General features: G+C 40.2%; 1 protein-coding gene across 2 annotated transcripts in view; it reads left to right on the top strand.

The window, feature by feature from the left end:
* The window catches only part of LOC128642978 (glutamate receptor ionotropic, NMDA 1), a 360,366-nt gene extending 343,250 nt beyond the window's left edge, over nt 1–17,116 (top strand). For both annotated transcript variants that reach the window (XM_053695888.1, XM_053695887.1), the window contains one exon: nt 16,737–17,116. In XM_053695888.1, coding sequence (XP_053551863.1) covers nt 16,737–16,805 — 69 coding nt within the window. In that variant the 3' untranslated portion in view covers nt 16,806–17,116. The remainder of the gene's footprint in view (nt 1–16,736) is intronic.
* The last annotated feature ends 3,015 nt before the right edge of the window (nt 17,117–20,131 follow it).

Genomic DNA, 20,131 nt, shown 5'->3' with positions numbered 1-20,131 from the left:
GACACCTTATTCTTTAGGGGCTTTCCCAAAGCATAGGCAGAGTCTCATTTTCGCGCCGGTGTTGCGCACTTGTTTTTGAGAGGCATGGCATGCAGTCGCATGTGAGAGGAGCTCTGATACTTATAAAAGACTTCTGAAGGCGTCATTTGGTATCGTATTCCCCTTTGGGTTTGGTTGGGTCTCAGCAAAGCAGATACCAGGGACTGTAAAGGGGTTTAAAGCTTAAAACGGCTCCGGTTCCGTTATTTTAAGGGTTAAAGCTTCCAAAATTGGTGTGCAATATTTTCAAGGCTTTAAGACGCTGTGGTGAAAATTTGGTGAATTTTGAACAATTCCTTCATGTTTTTTCGCAATTGCAGTAATAAAGTGTGTTCAGTTTAAAATTTAAAGTGACAGTAACGGTTTTATTTTAAAACGTTTTTTGTACTTTCTGATCAAGTTTATGCCTGTTTAACATGTCTGAACTACCAGATAGACTGTGTTCTGAATGTGGGGAAGCCAGAATTCCTATTCATTTAAATAAATGTGATTTATGTGATAATGACAATGATGCCCAAGATGATTCCTCAAGTGAGGGGAGTAAGCATGGTACTGCATCATTCCCTCCTTCGTCTACACGAGTCTTGCCCACTCAGGAGGCCCCTAGTACATCTAGCGCGCCAATACTCCTTACTATGCAACAATTAACGGCTGTAATGGATAATTCTGTCAAAAACATTTTAGCCAAAATTAACCCTTGTCAGCGTAAGCGTGGCTGCTCTGTTTTAGTTACTGAAGAGCATGACGACGCTGATATTAATATCTCTGAAGGGCCCCTAACCCAATCTGAGGGGGCCAGGGAGGTTTTGTCTGAGGGAGAAATTACTGATTTAGGGAACATTTCTCAGCAGGCTGAATCTGATGTGATTACATTTAAATTTAAATTGGAACATCTCCGCATTTTGCTTAAGGAGGTATTATCCACTCTGGATGATTGTGAAAATTTAGTCATCCCAGAGAAACTATGTAAAATGGACAAGTTCCTAGAGGTGCCGGGGCTCCCAGAAGCTTTTCCTATACCCAAGCGGGTGGCGGACATTGTTAATAAAGAATGGGAAAGGCCCGGTATTCCTTTCGTCCCTCCCCCCATATTTAAAAAATTGTTTCCTATGGTCGACCCCAGAAAGGACTTATGGCAGTCAGTCCCCAAGGTCGAGGGAGCGGTTTCTACTTTAAACAAACGCACCACTATTCCCATAGAGGATAGTTGTGCTTTCAAAGATCCTATGGATAAAAAATTAGAAGGTTTGCTTAAAAAGATGTTTGTTCAGCAGGGTTACCTTCTACAACCCATTTCATGCATTGTCCCTGTCACTACTGCCGCATATTTCTGGTTTGATGAACTGCTTAAGGTGCTCGATAGTGACTCTCCTCCTTATGAGGAGATTATGGACAGAATCAATGCTCTCAAATTGGCTAATTCTTTCACTCTAGACGCCTCTTTGCAATTGGCTAAGTTAGCGGCTAAGAACTCTGGGTTTGCTATTGTGGCGCGCAGAGCGCTTTGGTTGAAATCTTGGTCGGCTGATGCGTCTTCCAAGAACAAGCTACTAAACATTCCTTTCAAGGGGAAAACGCTGTTTGGTCCTGACTTGAAAGAGATTATCTCTGATATCACTGGGGGTAAGGGCCACGCCCTTCCTCAGGATCGGCCCTTCAAGGCAAAAAATAGACCTAATTTTCGTCCCTTTCGTAAAAACGGACCAGCCCAAGGTGCTACGTCCTCTAAGCAAGAGGGTAATACTTCTCAGGCCAAGCCAGCTTGGAGACCAATGCAAGGCTGGAACAAGGGAAAGCAGGCCAAGAAACCTGCCACTGCTACCAAGACAGCATGAAATATTGGCCCCCGATCCGGGACCGGATCTGGTGGGGGGCAGACTCTCTCTCTTCGCTCAGGCTTGGGCAAGAGATGTTCTGGATCCTTGGGCGCTAGAAATAGTCTCCCAGGGTTATCTTCTGGAATTCAAGGGACTTCCCCCAAGGGGGAGGTTCCACAGGTCGCAGTTGTCTTCAGACCACATAAAAAGACAGGCGTTCTTACATTGTGTAGAAGACCTGTTAAAAATGGGAGTGATTCATCCTGTTCCATTAAGAGAACAAGGGATGGGGTTCTACTCCAATCTGTTCATAGTTCCCAAAAAAGAGGGAACGTTCAGACCAATCCTAGATCTCAAGATCTTAAACAAATTTCTCAAGGTCCCATCGTTCAAGATGGAAACCATTCGAACTATCCTTCCTTCCATCCAGGAAGGTCAATTCATGACCACGGTGGATTTAAAGGATGCGTATCTACATATTCCTATCCACAAGGAACATCATCGGTTCCTAAGGTTTGCATTCCTGGACAAACATTACCAGTTCGTGGCGCTTCCTTTCGGATTAGCCACTGCTCCAAGGATTTTCACAAAGGTACTAGGGTCCCTTCTAGCGGTGCTAAGACCAAGGGGCATTGCAGTAGTACCTTACCTGGACGACATTCTGATTCAAGCGTCGTCCCTTCCTCAAGCAAAGGCTCACACGGACATTGTCCTGGCCTTTCTCAGATCTCACGGCTGGAAAGTGAACGTGGAAAAGAGTTCTCTATCCCCGTCAACAAGGGTTCCCTTCTTGGGAACAATTATAGACTCCTTAGAAATGAGGATCTTTCTAACAGAGGCCAGAAAAGCAAAGCTTCTGGACTCTTGTCGGATACTTCATTCCGTTCCTCTTCCTTCCATAGCTCAGTGCATGGAAGTGATCGGGTTGATGGTGGCGGCGATGGACATAGTTCCTTTTGCGCGCATTCATCTAAGACCATTACAACTGTGCATGCTCAGTCAGTGGAATGGGGACTATACAGACTTGTCTCCGAAGATACAAGTAAATCAGAACCAGAGACTCACTCCGTTGGTGGCTGTCCCTGGACAATCTGTCTCAAGGGATGATGTTCCACAGACCAGAGTGGGTCATTGTCACGACCGACGCCAGTCTGATAGGCTGGGGCGCGGTCTGGGGATCCCTGAAAGCTCAGGGTCTTTGGTCTCGGGAAGAATCTCTTCTACCGATAAATATTCTGGAACTGAGAGCGATATTCAATGCTCTCCAGGCCTGGCCCCAGCTTGCGAGGACCAGGTTCATACGGTTTCAATCAGACAACATGACGACTGTTGCGTACATCAACCATCAGGGGGGAACAAGGAGTTCCCTAGCGATGGAAGAAGTAACCAAAATTATTCTTTGGGCGGAGTCTCACTCCTGCCACCTGTCTGCTATCCACATCCCAGGAGTGGAAAATTGGGAAGCGGATTTTCTGAGTCGGCAGACATTGCATCCGGGGGAGTGGGAACTCCATCCGGAAATCTTTGCCCAAGTCACTCACCTGTGGGGCATTCCAGACATGGATCTGATGGCCTCTCGTCAGAACTTCAAAGTTCCTTGCTACGGGGCCAGATCCAGGGATCCCAAGGCGGCTCTAGTGGATGCACTAGTAGCACCTTGGACCTTCAAACTAGCTTATGTGTTCCCGCCATTTCCTCTCATCCCCAGGCTGATAGCCAGGATCAAGCAGGAGAGGGCGTCGGTGATCTTGATAGCTCCTGCGTGGCCACGCAGGACTTGGTATGCAGATCTGGTGAATAGGTCATCGGCTCCACCTTGGAAGCTACCTTTGAGACGAGACCTTCTTGTTCAGGGTCCGTTCGAACATCCGAATCTGGTTTCACTCCAGCTGACTGCTTGGAGTTTGAACGCTTGATTTTATCGAAGCGAGGATTCTCAGATTCTGTTATCGATACTCTTGTTCAGGCCAGAAAGCCTGTGACTAGAAAGATTTACCATAAAATTTGGAAAAAATATATCTGTTGGTGTGAATCTAAAGGATTCCCTTGGGACAAGGTTAAGATTCCTAGGATTCTATCCTTCCTTCAAGAAGGATTGGAAAAAGGATTATCTGCAAGTTCCCTGAAGGGACAGATTTCTGCCTTGTCGGTATTACTTCACAAAAAGCTGGCAGCTGTGCCAGATGTTCAAGCCTTTGTTCAGGCTCTGGTTAGAATCAAGCCTGTTTACAAACCTTTGACTCCTCCTTGGAGTCTCAATTTAGTTCTTTCAGTTCTTCAGGGGGTTCCGTTTGAACCCTTACATTCCGTTGATATTAAGTTATTATCTTGGAAAGTTTTGTTTTTAGTTGCGATTTCTTCTGCTAGAAGAGTCTCAGAATTATCTGCTCTGCAGTGTTCTCCTCCTTATCTGGTGTTCCATGCAGATAAGGTGGTTTTACGTACTAAACCTGGTTTTCTTCCAAAAGTTGTTTCTAACAAAAACATTAACCAGGAGATTATCGTACCTTCTCTGTGTCCAAAACCAGTTTCAAAGAAGGAACGTTTGTTGCACAATTTGGATGTTGTTCGCGCTCTAAAATTCTATTTAGATGCTACAAAGGATTTTAGACAAACATCTTCCTTGTTTGTTGTTTATTCAGGTAAAAGGAGAGGTCAAAAAGCAACTTCTACCTCTCTCTCTTTTTGGATTAAAAGCATCATCAGATTGGCTTACGAGACTGCCGGACGGCAGCCTCCCGAAAGAATCACAGCTCATTCCACTAGGGCTGTGGCTTCCACATGGGCCTTCAAGAACGAGGCTTCTGTTGATCAGATATGTAGGGCAGCGACTTGGTCTTCACTGCACACTTTTACCAAATTTTACAAGTTTGATACTTTTGCTTCTTCTGAGGTTATTTTTGGGAGAAAGGTTTTGCAAGCCGTGGTGCCTTCCATTTAGGTGACCTGATTTGCTCCCTCCCTTCATCCGTGTCCTAAAGCTTTGGTATTGGTTCCCACAAGTAAGGATGACGCCGTGGACCGGACACACCTATGTTGGAGAAAACAGAATTTATGTTTACCTGATAAATTTCTTTCTCCAACGGTGTGTCCGGTCCACGGCCCGCCCTGGTTTTTTTAATCAGGTCTGATATTTTATTTTCTTTAACTACAGTCACCACGGTACCATATGGTTTCTCCTATGCAAATATTCCTCCTTAACGTCGGTCGAATGACTGGGGTAGGCGGAGCCTAGGAGGGATCATGTGACCAGCTTTGCTGGGCTCTTTGCCATTTCCTGTTGGGGAAGAGAATATCCCACAAGTAAGGATGACGCCGTGGACCGGACACACCGTTGGAGAAAGAAATTTATCAGGTAAACATAAATTCTGTTTTATCCCCCACACAAAAAAACCTACTCATTACATACCCCAATTAGAGTCAGAAATTATCAAGGCTTATCCAGCCCCTAGATGTCTAATAACCAAATCTGTGATTCTGGCCTACAACCACAAATAGCTGGCCTGATACCCTTATTGCTGTTCCAAACTACCATCTTCAATAACTACACATACCACTAATGGTTAACTTGACTCCATTCCCCATAACAGGACTTGCCTCTACTTGAACTGGCTCATATTTGACAGTTAGCCCACCCAACAGCAGTCCTGATTGGTTAACCTGATTAACCAACCAAGGTTGCTAAAAATTTTAATAAATAGAGAAAAACACAACAAGGAATGATATGAAGAGGACCTGTTACTGCCAGCTAAAAGAGGCTGAAGACTGAAGACAGGAAAGGTAAAGTTAAAGGTTTTTTATAAAAGGAATTGTATTTATTTTTGTGTAATTCAGGGTGGTTAGGTATTAGGATGATTTGTTTTGAAGGATTAAGGGATCATATAGAAAGCGTATGGGAGCAGTTGAGTTAGGGTGTTGGATTAAGTGGAATGTTTAGTTGGAATCTTGCACAGGTTATCTGTGTTGAGGGATAAAGTGCAGGGAGGGTGTTAAGAGTTAAGTGGGTTTGCCATAGGCAGATCAGTGTTTAGGAAAGTATCATTAGGGAATATTAGGTGAGTCAGTTGGTGTATTTGTGGTCGCAGTAGGCTATGGTTAATTTCTCTTGTTAAGTGTATCCAGTCCACGGATCATCCATTACTTGTGGGATATTCTCCTTCCCAACAGGAAGTTGCAAGAGGATCACCCACAGCAGAGCTGCTATATAGCTCCTCCCCTCACTGCCATATCCAGTCATTCTCTTGCAACTCTCAACAAAGATGGAGGTCGTAAGAGGACTGTGGTGTTTTCTACTTAGTTTATTTCTTCAATCAAAAGTTTGTTATTTTTAAATGGTACCGGAGTGTACTGTTTATCTCAGGCAGTATTTAGAAGAAGAATCTGCCTGCGTTTTCTATGATCTTAGCAGAAGTAACTAAGATCCTTTGCTGTTCTCACATATTCTGAGGAGTGAGGTAACTTCAGAGGGGGAATGGCGTGCAGGTTTTCCTGCAATAAGGTATGTGCAGTTAATATTTTTCTAGGGATGGAATTTGCTAGAAAATGCTGCTGATACCGAAGTAATGTAAGTAAAGCCTTAAATGCAGTGATAGCGACTGGTATCAGGCTTATTAATAGAGATACATACTCTTATAAAAGTGTATTTTAAAACGTTTGCTGGCATGTTTAATCATTTTTTTATATATGTTTGGTGATAAAACTTATTGGGGCCTAGTTTTTTCCACATGGCTGGCTTGAATTTTGCCTAGAAACAGTTCCCTGGGGCTTTCCACTGTTGTAATATGAGTGGGAGGGGCCTATTTTAGCGCTTTTTTGCGCAGCAAAAATTACAGACACAGACATCCAGCTTCTTCCTGCATGATCCAGGACTTCTCTGAAGGGCTCAAAAGGCTTCAAAAGTCGTAATGAGGGAGGTAAAAAGCCACAGTAGAGCTGTGGCAGTTGTTGTGACTGTTTGAAAAACGTTTTTGTCATTTGTTATTCCGTTTTTGGTATTAAGGGGATAATCATCCATTTGCAAGTGGGTGCAATGCTCTGCTAACTTATTACATACACTGTAAAAATTTTGTTAGTGTAACTGCCTTTTTTCACTGTTATTTCAAATTTGGACAAAATTTGTGTTTCTTAAAGGCGCAGTAACGTTTTTTTATATTGCTTGTAAACTTGTTTTAAAGTGTTTTCCAAGCTTGCTAGTCTCATTGCTAGTCTGTTTAAACATGTCTGACACAGAGGAACCTACTTGTTCATTATGTTTGAAAGCCATGGTGGAGCCCCATAGGAGAATGTGTACTAAATGTATTGATTTCACCTTAAACAGTAAAGATCAGTCTTTATCTATAAAAGAATTATCACCAGAGGGTTCTGTCAAGGGGGAAGTTATGCCGACTAACTCTCCCCACGTGTCAGACCCTTCGCCTCCCGCTCAGGGGACGCACGCTAGTATGGCGCCAATTACATCAGGGACGCCCATAGCGATTACCTTGCAGGACATGGCTGCAATCATGAATAATACCCTGTCAGAAGTATTATCTAGATTGCCTGAATTAAGAGGCAAGCGCGATAGCTCTGGGGTTAGGAGAGATACAGAGCGCGCAAATGCTGTAAGAGCCATGTCTGATACTGCGTCACAGTATGCAGAACATGAGAACAGTCTGTGGGTGACATCTCTGACTCGGGGAAACCTGATTCAGAGATTTCTAATTTTAAATTTAAGCTTGAGAACCTCCGTGTATTGCTTGGGGAGGTATTAGCTGCTTTGAATGACTGTAACACAGTTGCAATTCCAGAGAAATTGTGTAGGCTGGATAGATACTATGCGGTGCCGGTGTGTACTGATGTTTTTCCTATACCTAAAAGGCTTACAGAAATTATTAGCAAGGAGTGGGATAAACCCGGTGTGCCCTTTTCCCCACCTCCTATATTTAGAAAAATGTTTCCAATAGACGCCACTACACGGGACTTATGGCAGACGGTCCCTAAGGTGGAGGGAGCAGTTTCTACTTTAGCAAAGTGTACCACTATCCCGGTTGAGGACAGTTGTGCTTTTTCAGATCCAATGGATAAAAAATTGGAGGGTTACCTTAAGAAAATGTTTATTCAACAAGGTTTTATTTTACAGCCCCTTGCATGCATTGCGCCTGTCACTGCTGCGGCGGCATTCTGGTTTGAGGCCCTGGAAGAGGCCATCCATACAGCTCCATTGAATGAAATTATTGACAAGCTTAGAACGCTTAAGCTAGCTAACTCATTTGTTTCTGATGCCATTGTTCATTTGACTAAACTAACGGCTAAAAATTCCGGATTCGCCATCCAGGCGGGTAGGGCGCTATGGCTTAAATCCTGGTCAGCTGACGTGACTTCAAAGTCTAAATTACTCAACATTCCTTTCAAGGGGCAGACCTTATTCGGGCCTGGCTTGAAGGAAATTATTGCTGACATTACTGGAGGCAAGGGTCATACCCTTCCTCAGGACAGGGCCAAATCAAAGGCCAAACAGTCTAATTTTCGTGCCTTTCGAAATTTCAAGGCAGGAGCAGCATCAACTTCCTCCGCTTCAAAACAAGAGGGAACTGTTGCTCATTCCAGACAGGCCTGGAAACCTAACCAGTCCTGGAGCAAGGGCAAGCAGGCCAGAAAGCCTGCTGCTGCCCCCAAGACAGCATGAAGGAACGGCCCCCTATCCGGAAACGGATCTAGTGGGGGGCAGACTTTCTCTCTTCGCCCAGGCGTGGGCAAGAGATGTTCAGGATCCCTGGGCGTTGGAGATCATATCTCAGGGATATCTTCTGGACTTCAAAGCTTCTCCTCCACAAGGGAGATTTCATCTTTCAAGGTTATCAGCAAACCAGATAAAGAAAGAAGCATTCCTAAGCTGTGTGCAAGACCTCCTAGTAATGGGAGTGATCCATCCAGTTCCGTGGACGGAACAAGGACAGGGGTTTTATTCAAATCTGTTTGTGGTTCTTAAGAAAGAGGGAACCTTCAGACCAATCTTGGATCTAAAGATCTTAAACAAATTCCTCAGAGTTCCATCATTCAAAATGGAAACTATTCGGACCATCCTACCCATGATCCAAGAGGGTCAGTACATGACCACAGTGGACTTAAAGGATGCCTACCTTCACATACCGATTCACAAAGATCATCATCGGTTCCTAAGGTTTGCCTTTCTAGACAGGCATTACCAATTTGTAGCTCTTCCCTTCAGGTTGGCCACAGCCCCGAGAATTTTTACAAAGGTTCTGGGCTCACTTCTGGCGGTTCTAAGACTGCGAGGCATAGCGGTGGCTCCTTATCTAGACGACATCCTGATACAGGCGTCAAGCTTTCAAATTGCCAAGTCTCATACAGAGATAGTTCTGGCATTTCTGAGGTCGCATGGATGGAAAGTGAATGTGGAAAAGAGTTCTCTATCCCCACTCACAAGAGTCTCCTTCCTAGGGACTCTTATAGATTCTGTAGAGATGAAAATTTACCTGACGGAGTCCAGGTTATCAAAACTTCTAAATGCTTTCCGTGTCCTTCATTCCATTCGACGCCCGTCAGTGGCTCAGTGCATGGAAGTAATCGGCTTAATGGTAGCGGCAATGGACATAGTGCCATTTGCGCGCCTGCATCTCAGACCGCTGCAATTATGCATGCTAAGTCAGTGGAATGGGGATTACTCAGATTTGTCCCCTCTACTAAATCTGGATCAAGAGACCAGAGATTCTCTTCTCTGGTGGCTATCTCGGGTCCATCTGTCCAAGGGTATGTCCTTTCGCAGGCCAGATTGGACGATTGTAACAACAGATGCCAGCCTTCTAGGTTGGGGTGCAGTCTGGAACTCCCTGAAGGCTCAGGGATCGTGGACTCAGGAGGAGAAACTCCTCCCAATAAATATTCTGGAGTTAAGAGCAATATTCAATGCTCTTCTCGGTTGGCCTCAGTTAGCAACCCTGAGGTTCATCAGATTTCAGTCGGACAACATCACGACTGTGGCTTACATCAACCATCAAGGGGGAACCAGGAGTTCCCTAGCGATGTTAGAAGTCTCAAGGATAATTCGCTGGGCAGAGTCTCACTCTTGCCACCTGTCAGCGATCCACATCCGAGGCGTAGAGAACTGGGAGGCGGATTTTCTAAGTCGTCAGACTTTTCATCCGGGGGAGTGGGAACTCCATCCGGAGGTGTTTGCTCAACTGGTCCATCGTTGGGGCAAACCAGAACTGGATCTCATGGCGTCTCTCCAGAACGCCAAGCTTCCTTGTTACGGATCCAGGTCCAGGGACCCGGGAGCGACGCTGATAGATGCTCTAGCAGCTCCTTGGTTCTTCAACCTGGCTTATATGTTTCCACCGTTTCCTCTGCTCCCTCGACTGATTGCCAAAATCAAACAGGAGAGAGCATCGGCGATTCTGATAGTGCGTGGCCACGCAGGACCTGGTATGCAGACCAAGTGGACATGTCATCTCTTCCACCATGGACTCTGCCTCTGAGGCAGGACCTTCTATTACAAGGTCTTTTAAATCATCCAAATCTAATTTCTCTGAGACTGACTGCATGGAGATTGAACGCTTGATTCTATCAAGGCGTGGCTTCTCCGAGTCAGTCATTGATACCTTAATACAGGCACGAAAACCTGTCACCAGGAAAATCTACCATAAGATATGGCGTAAATATCTTTATTGGTGTGAATCCAAGAGTTACTCATGGAGTAAGGTTAGGATTCCTAGGATATTGTCCTTTCTCCAAGAGGGTTTGGACAAAGGCTTATCAGCTAGTTCTTTAAAGGGACAGATCTCTGCTCTGTCTATTCTTTTGCACAAGCGTCTGGCAGAGGTTCCAGACGTCCAGGCATTTTGTCAGGCTTTGGTTAGGATTAAGCCTGTGTTTAAAATTGTTGCTCCCCCGTGGAGCTTAAACTTGGTTCTTAAAGTTCTTCAGGGAGTTCCGTTTGAACCCCTTCATTCCATTGATATTACATTTTTATCTTGGAAAGTTCTGTTTTTGATGGCTATTTCCTCGGCTCGAAGAGTCTCTGAGTTATCTGCCTTACAATGTGATTCTCCTTATCTGATTTTTCATTCAGACAAGGTAGTTCTGAGTACCAAACCTGGGTTTTTACCTAAGGTGGTTTCTAACAGGAATATCAATCAAGAGATTGTTGTTCCATCATTCTGTCCTAATCCTTCTTCAAAGAAGGAACGTCTTTTGCATAATCTGGACGTAGTCCGTGCCTTGAAGTTTTACTTACAGGCTACTAAAGATTTTCGTCAAACATCTGCCCTGTTTGTCGTTTACTCTGGACAGAGGAGAGGTCAAAAAGCTTCGGCAACCTCTCTCTCCTTTTGGCTTTGGAGCATAATACGCTTAGCCTATGAGACTGCTGGACAGCAGCCCCCTGAAAGGATTACAGCTCATTCTACTAGAGCTGTGGCTTCCACCTGGGCCTTTAAAAATGAGGCCTCTGTTGAACAGATTTGCAAGGCTGCGACTTGGTCTTCGCTTCACACCTTTTCAAAATGTTACAAATTTGATACTTTTGCTTCTTCGGAGGCTGTTTTTGGGAGAAAGGTTCTACAGGCAGTGGTTCCTTCCGTTTAAGTTCCTGCCTTGTTCCTCCCATCATCCGTGTACTTTAGCTTTGGTATTGGTATCCCACAAGTAATGGATGATCCGTGGACTGGATACACTTAACATGAGAAAACATAATTTATGCTTACCTGATAAATGTATTTCTCTTGTAGTGTATCCAGTCCACGGCCCGCCCTGTCCTTTTAAGGCAGGTCTAAATTTTAATTAAACTACAGTCACCACTGCACCCTATGGTTTCTCCTTTCTCGGCTTGTTTTGGTCGAATGACTGGATATGGCAGTGAGGGGAGGAGCTATATAGCAGCTCTGCTGTGGGTGATCCTCTTGCAACTTCCTGTTGGGAAGGAGAATATCCCACAAGTAATGGATGATCCATGGACTGGATACACCACAAGAGAAATAAATTTATCAGGTAAGCATAAATTATGTTTTTAGTGTGGCAGTTGGACAGCACAGTTAGATTTATTTGTGGTGAGTAAGGTGATTTTTAGAATTCTACGCTTTGGGGTTAGTCGGAAAAGCACTGTTAGATTGGTAGTGGTGGAGGTCACTTACAGAGTTAATTGCCCTGGGGAGATTGGGCTAATTGTTATGGTTATTTTCAGTATTATGCCAGGACCACATTTAGATTTATTATTTATGTGGGGATGTTAGGCTCATTTTTATTGGTCCGGGTGGAGGTCAGTCAAAACCAACATGCGCATTAAACAACCAGATTTTAGCTTGATGTTGCTGAAGAAGCGTTTATTAGAATTCTGAAGTGTATCCTATCCACTAGCTTCTGTCCTTCTGACATTTGCTTTAATTACAGATGCTGTAGACTTATTTTCACTTTCAGAAACAGCTCTACTGCTAGGCTCACTCATCCCAAATGTTTGCAGGGAAAAAAACATTGGCCTGGATAAAATAAAACCTTTTCTTCAGAGTAACATCTTACAGAAAACACTTGCCACAAATCACAACTCATAAATTGCAGAATTCTTAAAGATTTGAAGCTGGCCCTTCTAATGTCCATAAGTTAAAACTCACACTGATTACGGCATAACTAAACTGCCTTCAAAACATTACCGAACAAATAAAACAAAGAAAAAAATTCCTTCTATAAAACAGTCCAAACTAATATATTCAAAAAAGCACTTGAAAGAGACATAAAACAAAACGAATAACATTACAACCTCTTTAGCTTTGAAATAATGAGACACAATAGTGGGACAAGATACTTCGCAAAGGAGTCAAACTGAATTTCACATGTTGGGCCTAAGGGCAAATGTATTACGATTGCAGGTGGACACATTCTCAAGTAGAGAACGTAAAGTATTGCGTGGCAACATTTAGCATTGCGCTAGAGCTGTCTTGTGGAATTCCGCCCCCTTCTCACGCAACCGACTGCACAAGAACAGGGTATGTTAATCACCACGAACAAACAAATATTGGGGTGATTTATCTCTCCACTCTAAGGTGGCAGAGATAATAAAGAAGCAGTTTTAGCTTTTTAAATTTGTGGTTGCAGGTTCACTCAGCAAAGCCTTTAAATGCAAATGCAGCTTAATAAATCTTCCCCTAAGCATAGTTAAAAAAATCCTAACGACACCTCTAAAATGCCCCAGAGTACCAACAGCCAACCTCTCTCTCTCTCTGGGATATCACCACCTTAAAGGGACACTGAACCCAAATTTTTTCTTTCGTGATTCAGATAGAGCATGCAATTTTAAGCAACTTTCTAATTTACTCCTATTATCAATTTTTCTTCGTTCTCTTGGTATCTTTATTTGAAATGCAAGAATGTAAGTTTAGATGCCGGCCCATTTGTGGTGAACAACCTGGGTTGTTTTTGCTGATTGATGGACACATTCACCCACCAATAAACAAGTGCTGTCCAGTGTGCTGAACAAAAAAGAAGAAGCTTAGATGCCTTCTTTTTCAAATAAAGATAGCAAGAGAATGAAGAAAAATAATAATAATAGGAGTTAATTAGAAAGTTGCTTAAAATGACATGCTCTATCTGAATCACAAAAGAAAAAAAATTGGGTTCAGGGTCCCTTTAATGTGCTATGCAACCAGACTACTTTCCGATAACAAAACTGGTATGGATATTTTACAATGACAAATATTTAAGTGTTGCTCTTCTAATGATTGTTTTTTGGGGGTGTTATAGGTTCACTTTTGATGTGAGAGATATGATGTATTTGGCACCTCACTTAGCTATAAACACTAATGGCACTAGCAGATACTAACAGTAGAAAATATAGGTGTAACAATGCACAATTAAAGGGACGTGAAACCCAAAGCTTTTCTTTTATGATTCAGATACAAAATGCATTTTTAAAAAAATTTCCAATGTACTTCTATTCTCAAATCTGATTTGTTCTTTTTTTATTCTTTGTTGAAGAGATATCTAGAGCACTAGACTAGATAGGCTGGAGTACTTCATTACAGGAATTAGTGGTGCCTTCTAGTGCTCTTGTATAAAATTGTTTCAAAACTATAAACAGGTGCACACTCCTGAACTTAACTTCCTGCTTTTCAACAAAGGATGACAAGAAAACAAAGAACACTTGATAACAGAAGTAAAATGGAAAGCTGTTTAAAATGGTATATTTTATCTGAATCATAATAGAAAAATGTTGGGTTTTATGCCCCTTTAATTTTGAACATAGTCTCTCCTTTAGAAAATGGCAGCTCTGCACCTGCACAAGCGTCTATCAATTGATCTGAAGCCGATTAAATGACACCTTAAACCTGAGTCTTAGCCACAAATACCATATCAAATATTGACAATAGATTATTTATTTCATTTGCATTGTAGTTGCCATTTTTGATATTTGTCTTCTTCTAATAGTCGCTCATCTTCATTGCAAAGTCGCTAGGGATATCTTTACTTAGAGGGGAACCTGCCTGACAGGTCTACAGATTTGTAGCCTACTCATCGTTTCCTTCATGTTCACATTCTAGAAGAAGGGGTTGCCTAAGTAGCATATATTTCTAGACTTGCAGTGGTGTGATGTGGTTGTAACAGATTAATTATCTGAGAAATAAGTGTATTGTTCAGAGCAGTTTTCCAACTTTACACACACACACACATATATATATATATATATATATATATATATATATATATGTAAAATATATACCTGTGTGTATATACAGTATATATATATATATATATATATATATATATATATATATATATATATATTAATCACCAATAAACTGAGCCAAGTAGTGTAGTTAGCAACTTAACCAACAAAGAGACACTAGAGGAAAATTTGCTTCCACTTAATGTGTTTTCAATGATTCGTAATAGAAGCTGCATTTAATTAAATGTATGTGAAACTATTCCTTTATGTTTATTTTTCTATTTGAAATAATGGGGAGTTGTCTTTGACAACTCATGAGAATGTTACCATTCAAATGGGTTGATCTGGCAGGAAAAGTATAGCTACTTATCTTCTATCACTCATTTTCTCTCTATATACACATACTTGGTACTAACATTTTCATTATGGGTGGTGGTTTCAAAGAGTAAAACCAAAAGCTATTTCAGTTGCAAGAATAAACATAAATTAACACAATCCAATACATACCTTTAGGAACATATTAAGAAGAAAAAAAGCAATACAAACTTATTTTACAGTACAATAGGTCCAAAGCTAACAATAAGGCACAGATTGTTAATTTGACAACTTTAGTACCTCACTGTCACAGATTCTATCACAGCGAGGGTCAGCTCTGCCTTTAATCATTCTTAGTAATACATTGAATACCACTAGGTTAGCTAATAAGGAAAGCTATAATTTATTCTATTGTACAATTAGACTATTGGTGGAAAGGGTCTTACCTGTGAGTCTTTAAGGAAAAGGCTTTAAACATAAGATCCTTGAGACAAATTAACGGATACTACAGGCCTGTTTAAGAAACGTTATGGAAAATGTAATCTACTCAGTAGCAGACTAGTTTAGAAGATATTAAATGAGCTAACAGGTATAATTATTACAATAAAATGGAGCAAGTGAATTTGATTTATTGGCAGAAAGTGAAGACTTAAATTGTAAACACGTGAAAGTTTATAATCTGATATTTTGTATAATAACAAAATTATCATCTTTAAAGACAACTAATAATTCAGATCAAGAATACATATCTGTGTATATCAAAGATTTTCTGTAATGGCTCAACACTAATAACCTACTGATAGTTTATTCAGTTCATAAATCTGTCAAAAAACAAATTTAATGAAACACAGACATCTATATAAGCTTAATAATTTTATATTTGTTTAAAAGATATACTTTTCCGGGTACATTTAACAACCCCCGGGCGGACATCTCTGGCCCTGTTCGCCCAATTTCACAGCTAGAGGCAGCAATACGCTTCCTGAATTTATCATTGCACAAGCCTCTGCTTGTGCCATGCCGCCCCCTGCTCGTGTGGACAATCGCATGTAGTCAGGGCTTGTCAATGACCCTAGTTGTTCCAAATGGATTGAGGAACATCACTTTATAGTTGGCTTAGCAGGTTTGGAAGCAGCGATCTGATGACCGTTGCTTCTTAACTATCGGCTGCAGGCAGTTGACTTTACTTGAGAGACAAAATCTCTCTAAAAAATAAACATGAATTAAAACAATATATTATATTGTTTACCATTGGGGATTATTTGGCAAAATAATATAAAGCAAAAATGTAGCAGCAAACTCTAAAAGAAAAAAAAGTAATACTGTTCCAATAAAAACAATGTGTGGCTGCTATCTTGAAACAAATATAAATACCTAGGCAACTATAAAAAGTATATACAAAACAAATAAAGCTACAAATAAGTATCCAATAATATATTTATTGAAGCGCAATAAAAAAAACATACAATGAGAGAGAGAGAGCGTGTCCATGGGACAGCAAATATACAAACTAATATATTTTCTATTTTTTTTTTAGCCCGTGGACAAAAGTAATTTTCTCTCTCATTTTACATGTTTTTTATCATATTTTTAAACACAAAAAATATAAAATGTTTAAGATTGTAAAACACATATTTAGAGACGACACATCAGTAAACTGCATTTAAAATGTATATATTGTTACACATATAAATCTGTTTGTCACAGACTATCTGGATGATACAATGTGTGTCTTGCCTGTATATTGTTTTCAATGTAAACAATGTTTTCAACAAAGAGCTGAGAAATGTTCCCTTGCGTTTCGCTCAGCGTATTGTCATTCCTTGAATTTGTACTCTGCAGAGGCTGCAATCACAGCACAAGCCACAAGGCTCCACATCCTTATGTTGTATTTTTATTTATTTGTTTTACAGCAATATCATCCAACTGATATCACGGGACAACTTAACCTTTCCGACCCCTCTGTTAGTACTGTGGTCTGATATAAAGGAGAATTTACCTAATTTGACTCTGGCAGGAATGGATATTTAAGAGCTACTATATCCTCATTTAATAACTGGTAAGAAAGCATACAGCACGTGCTATACGACTGCATGGCTCTTACATTTATATTACCCCAAAACAGCTGCGGACTGTTGACACAAACTGGGAAAAGTACACCTGGACAATACAAGGGATGGGGATAAAAAAACGTTATTGCACTCTCGATAACGAGTGTCCCCAATACTGCTACATTTTGTTATATGCACTGTCAAACATCCATTTTGAAGAAAAGAACGTTATTTTGAGGACCATGGACAATATTTATGTAATATTCACTTTTTTTTACTGTATTCTTAAATAAAAAATAAATCTGTATAGTTGGCTATTATATATAAATATATATATATCAAATATATTTGAAATAATAATTTTCTTGTTTGAGTACAGTATTTGCATGGGTCACATATTTGAATATAAAAAAAATATGATCAATTTGTTATTTCACTTTGCTGATCATCTATTATATATAAAATTATATTTCTCTGAATTGTTACTCATTCTATTTTTTCTATGAGTTTTCCAACCAGCTTTTGTACAACAAATATAATTGATAATCTACAAACTACATGGGATGTGGACAGATAAGAAAGATTAGATTTTTTATTTTATTTCATGCTCCGGATGGTGCGATTTTAGTATAAAACCATACCAATAAAATGCATGTTGGTTACAGGTGGTGATTCCTGTTTTTGCAACCTCAAAGTTATTAAACTCCAAAGATTTATTTTATTATCATACCTCTGAACCTCATCTATAAAGAATACTTTGTTAGTTCACTCAAGAGGAGTTACCACCTAACCCAACATGCATTATATCAGCTGTTATCAGTGGATTCCATTACAAAACATGTATGTGAAATGTATTTTATGCACCTTTCAGCTGTGATGTGTAACTATTTGGTTTCCACTTGGTCAAATGTTTATACTAGAATTTAAAACAGAGGTATTTTTTTGCCAATAACAAATTATTCTCAAAATACTTTTCAAAAAAGCAAACTGTAAAATCATATCTTGTTTAACTTATGGAGATATCATCAATAAACCTCAACAAATCAATTTAGAAATATAATCCACTTTTTTTTTTCTTTATTTCATCAGGATGATAAAAATGTGTATTGCAATAAGATATTACTCAAATTAGCTTTGATTACAAGGTGTCTAAAATCTTTATACATTTATTTCAAGACTTCTCTTAAAATGTCATTGTTACAATTAAATATAGTACGAGAATATGATATCTAAAGTGACTTATAAACACATTAGGCATCTGTGTCTACTTCCTTTCTTGTAGTTTGGTTTCATTTGGATATTATCCCTATTATTTTGTAATTGTGGCATCATCATACAGAAATGTAATTTCAGAAACATTCATATTTTCTATAGGTCATTTAAACTTACTTTGCGGTGATGTTACATAAAGAAGAAGTGGCAGGTAGGCAGGTCTTGTTATAGCAGTGCTATTAGTTTTTTTGATAGTATTAGTATTCATATTTTATACATTTATTATTCAGTTAAAGGGATACTAAACCCAAGTTTTTTCTTTCCTGATTCAGATAGAGCAAGCAATTTTAAGTAACTTTCTAATTTACTCCTATGACCAATTTTTCTTTGTCCTCTTGCTATCCGTATTTGAAAAAGTATGAATCTAAGCTAAGAAGCCAGCCCATTGGTTCAGCACCTGGGTTGCACTTGCTGATGGGTGGCTAATGTACCCACAAATCAGCAAGCTCTATCCAGGATTAGATTACTGCTTTTTCAAATAAAGATATCAAGAGAATGAATAAAAATTGATAATAGGAGTAAATTAGAAAGTTGCTTAAAATTGCATGCTCTATCTGAATCATGAAAGAAAAAAATGTGGGTTTAGTGTCCCATTAATGCCCTGGCTGGAAACTATTTAACAAATCAGTAATACTTATAATGAATATGTTGTATAAGTTGCAATGAGTATTTTTAAAAATAACATAGTGATAGGATTAAATTAGCCCTTTTAACATTAATTTGTCCCTTAAACCACTAGCATTATTAATGCATGCTAGTCATGGCGGCATTTGATGCTTTAAATGTGTTAATTCTGGTTTGATTCTTTTACTTATCAAAGTCTTAATTCTAAGGTGCAGTTAAGATTCAATAATGGGCTCCAGAGATATTAGAATACTGGTTTAATTAATTGCTTATCAAAGGCTCTATTCTAAGGTGCAGTCTAAGGGGCCAAATTATCACACCGAAATTTCCACATGGAAACAGCAGTTAGGAAACAGCGGTCTAAAGACCACTGCTCCATAACTTGTCCAAATGCTCTGAGGCTGCGGACATCAATCCGCCCGATCCTATACGATCAGGCTGATTGACACCCCCTGCTAGCGGCCGATCTGCAGGGGACGGCATTGCACAAGCAGTTCACAAGAACTGCTTGTGCAATGATAAATGCCGACAGCGTATGCTGTTGGCATTTATCGATGTGCGGCAGACATGATACGCTACATCGTATCATGTCGGTTCACACTTTCATAAATTGGCCCCTAAGATTCCATAATGGACCCCAGAGATATTAGAATTCTAGTTTAATTCAATACTTATCAAAGGCTTTTCTAAAGTGTGGTGTAAGATTCAGTTATGGGCTCCAGAGATATTAGAATACTGGTTTAATTAATTGCTTATCAAAGGCTCTATTCTAAGGTGCAGTCTAAGGGGCCAAATTATCACACCGAAATTTCCACATGGAAACAGCGGTCTAAAGACCACTGCTCCATAACTTGTCCAAATGCTCTGAGGCTGCGGACATCAATCCGCCCGATCCTATACGATCAGGCTGATTGACACCCCCTGCTAGCGGCCGATCTGCAGGGGACGGCATTGCACAAGCAGTTCACCAGAACTGCTTGTGCAATGATAAATGCATTTATCGATGTGCGGCAGACATGATACGCTACATCGTATCATGTCGGTTCACACTTTCATAAATTGGCCCCTAAGATTCCATAATGGACCCCAGAGATATTAGAATTCTAGTTTAATTCAATACTTATCAAAGGCTTTTCTAAAGTGTGGTGTAAGATTCAGTTATGGGCTCCAGAAAGAATGGAATACTGGTTTAAATGATTAATGATATTTGCAGATTATGGAAAATATTTCATTTTTAGGATGAATAAAAATGCCACATACAAAGCTTTAAAATATTTTATTTTAATAAAAATCATACATTAGCACTATAAAATGAATTATTTGTTTGATAAGTGTTATGTTTAAAGGAATATGAAATACTT

The sequence above is a fragment of the Bombina bombina genome, chromosome 12 (assembly GCF_027579735.1).
Source record: "Bombina bombina isolate aBomBom1 chromosome 12, aBomBom1.pri, whole genome shotgun sequence".
Taxonomy (NCBI): domain Eukaryota; kingdom Metazoa; phylum Chordata; class Amphibia; order Anura; family Bombinatoridae; genus Bombina; species Bombina bombina.
The sequence above is the reverse complement of the archived record's forward strand: the minus strand, read 5'-3'. Positions and strand labels throughout refer to the sequence as shown.